We start from the raw sequence: 3,198 nt of genomic DNA, 5'->3' as shown, positions 1-3,198 counted from the left end.
CACAGGAGAAATTAAAAAGAGCAAACTGAGATTGGTCCTTTCATCTTCATATTAGTTATGACGATTGTACAAAGATGAATATAACGACGAAATAAAACGACGAAAATCAATGGGTGATCTGTCGACTGTTCTATGCTTCTATCACAAACACATACCGATTCGAAGTGACATCGTTTTTTGTTCGTGAAATAAATACTGTGAGTGTTTGCAAACGAGTTCCAACAGGAGAGTGCTGTGTGACGTCATTCGGGCAACGTCGACGTCGATCACACCTGCGAATTTGGAATGGTCTTTAGAATGACGGGCTTGCATGTGTATGTTCGCTCTCGCTTTGGGCAAGCCTTTCTGCCTAGTAACCGATTCGTGAACCCCTGCCACGACGTGAGGGTCTTTCCAGTCCAGATCCAAACACCCGACGTTATTCCGACAACAAGGCACATGAAATATTTGAGCATGAACACGGCGTATTCCGGCTTTGACGCCTGCGCCGACTCGCAAGGACACGTGATGCTCCGCTCCCATGTCGATCGCGAGTGCTGCTCGTAGATGAGGATGGCGACGACGATGGTAGCGGGCACGGTGTAGAGGACGGTGAAGATGCCGATTCGGATCATGAGTTTCTCCAGTTTGTCGGTCTTGCGACCGCCCTGTTTGATGACGCTCCTGATGCGGAAGAGGGAGACGAAGCCAGCAAGGAGGAACGAGGATCCGATGATGAGGTACATGAAGAGCGGGGCGAGCACGAAGCCGTTGAGTTTGGTGACGTCGTGGTTGCCGACGTAGCAGATGCCGGCGATGGGGTCGCCGTCGACGGAACTGAGGGCGAGCACGGTGATGGACTGGATGCTGGGGAGGAGCCAGGCAGCGAGGTGGAAGTACTGCGAGTAGCTGGCGATCGCCTCGCTTCCCCATTTCATCCCAGCCGACAGGAACCAGGTAAAGGAGAGCACCACCCACCAGATCGAGCTCGCCATGCTGAAGAAATAGATGAGGAGGAACACGATGGTACACATGGCTGGGCCAGTCGAGCCCATCCGAATGTAGTCACCATTACACGCTAGCTGCTCGTGCCCCACAATGAGTCGGATGATGAAACCGAGCGAGACCAGGAGGTAGCATCCACTCATGAAGATGATGGGTCTCTCGGGGTACTTGAACCTTCCCATATCGATGAGGAACGTCGCTACTGTCATGAGAGTCGACACGAAGCACAGGATGGACCACAGTCCGATCCAAAAAGTTGCAAAGGTATGCTCGTCTTCGGTGAAGAAGGCACTCTTACATGGGGCAGCGCAGTTTGGCACACCACCTGTCGAGACCCTGCCATGGTACGGGTGGGCCTCGGGGACGGAGATGAGACGGTCGTTGCAGCCACACTCACACGGTTCCTGCGTCGGTCGTCGAGTGTAGAGGTTTCCAGGGCGGGTCATCGCTGGGATGGTTGGCTTGTTCGTTCCCTCGTTCGTGTGGTTCGAGTCCATGCACAGGTTTTCCGGATCACCGAACTCAGGAAGGTTTTCGCACTGCATGCGTTCCGGCCAGGTGAATCCGTATTGTCGCATCACCGGACCGCAGCCTGCTTTGGCCCGCTCGCACACCGATCGACATGGCATGAGGGGCTTGGAGTATTCGACAAGGCAAATCGGCGTGTACATACTGCAGAGTAAGAACTTGAGATCGGCGGAACACTTGATCTCCACAAGGGGCCAAAACTGATGCACTTCTAGCCCGGCTTCGTCCTGCGTGTGATGATTAAACTGATTCGGCATGTACGTCATATTATAACCAACATCTCTACACATGGGTACTGTAATCGGTTCACACTTCACGTCGCGCAGACAATTCACAATTTGTAAATGGCACAATGATAAGAAAGTTACTAACACTGATAAGTTCCAGTGAAAGCAGGATGCTCGGGTGATGACGGCTCTGTAGGCAACCATGGTGGAAACTGTTTCTGACTGTCGTGAAACCAGAGAATTCAGTCGTGTCGTTCAAGTCCCAGTTCAATCTGCTATACTTTGTCGTCCGGTATCAGAGCAGCACGCAGAAAAAACTGAGAGATTACCGCGTAGTCCAGGCCTTTTGTGTTGCAACAGCCCCGCGCGAAGCCCTGGTTAAACAGTCGCTCGCTGTTGATCAAACAGGACTTGTACTCCGCTACCGTATCTCCGTTTACTTTAGGTCCACTGCAACCCCCACTCAACTCCGTGCGGGCCCGGGTCGGTCTGCGCTCGCTGAACTTTTACCAGCCCGGCAACAATTGGTCCTCTTTGCTAGACAAACACGATTCCGCTCTAACACACATACTATTCAAAACTTGTTTTCTCCTGCCGGGGTCGAGATGAGGGGCACTCACTATGTATACAAGAAATCCATACAGTAAGAATCATGCAAGTTCCAAAAAGAGGAGGGAGAAACAGAAGAAAAAAGAGAGGGGTCAGCCGCAAACTGAATGCTGGATTTTCCTCACTGTCTTTTCAGAGCAAAATAATATCAACTCTGCTAGATGATGCGAATGCCTTCGATTTCTAACGAGCAAGCCGGCTGACGCCCAACGTCGTATACCGTCTGCAGCCACTCAAAGGTCCTCTTATCTCGATCGCAGATTTTCACTTTGCCGCGTTGTCAGCTTTCAAGAGCGGTGCTAGAAACCATTTGGTGGCCCACGACGTCCTTTCACTGCGATTTCCCACTTCTCTCGACGTCAGACAGTGATGGGGAGATGGAAGGAACGGGGAGGGGGTAAGCTTGTTGTCGTCCGCTAATGCAATCACAGCGTCCAATCTCCTAAAGCCATGTGTACGAGACGACGGGGCAAGTTCAGTGTACGATCGACGGTGAAAGGCGGTTGATATATGATGACGTTTAGGGTACCACTGCTGCGGTATTAATAATATCGGGCTGCCAACGATTTATGTGCGCGCACATAATATACGCACACATCCAATCAACTACCACACACCACTCGCCTCGTGTCGTGTGCTTCAAGTTTACGGACGGGACGAGAGAATAACCGGAGAGCAAGGAGATACGATCCGTTCGCTGTGGTGGCTAACCCGAGATGTGCCTGCCTGTCGTCAATTGTGGAGGGTTTGTATAGTGAATTGGATCCACCTTTGAGTGACGTCCCCTAGATTCGCGACAAGCTCGTCACTTCATTATGTCCCCATTGACGAGGGGACAGCGCGCAGCCCG

General features: G+C 51.9%; 1 protein-coding gene across 1 annotated transcript; it reads right to left on the bottom strand.

The window, feature by feature from the left end:
- Nucleotides 1–266: 266 nt before the first annotated feature.
- Nucleotides 267–2,087, bottom strand: LOC140245398 (frizzled-5-like). The gene has a single exon (XM_072324975.1). The coding sequence runs from the start codon at nt 1,941–1,943 to the stop codon at nt 267–269; it is 1,677 nt and encodes a 558-aa protein (XP_072181076.1). The 5' UTR covers nt 1,944–2,087.
- Nucleotides 2,088–3,198: the final 1,111 nt, after the last annotated feature.

The sequence above is a fragment of the Diadema setosum genome, chromosome 22, assembly GCF_964275005.1.
Source record: "Diadema setosum chromosome 22, eeDiaSeto1, whole genome shotgun sequence".
In the NCBI taxonomy this organism is placed as follows: Eukaryota; Metazoa; Echinodermata; class Echinoidea; order Diadematoida; family Diadematidae; genus Diadema; species Diadema setosum.
Note: the sequence above shows the minus strand (reverse complement) of the source record. Positions and strands in the feature narration are given on the sequence as shown.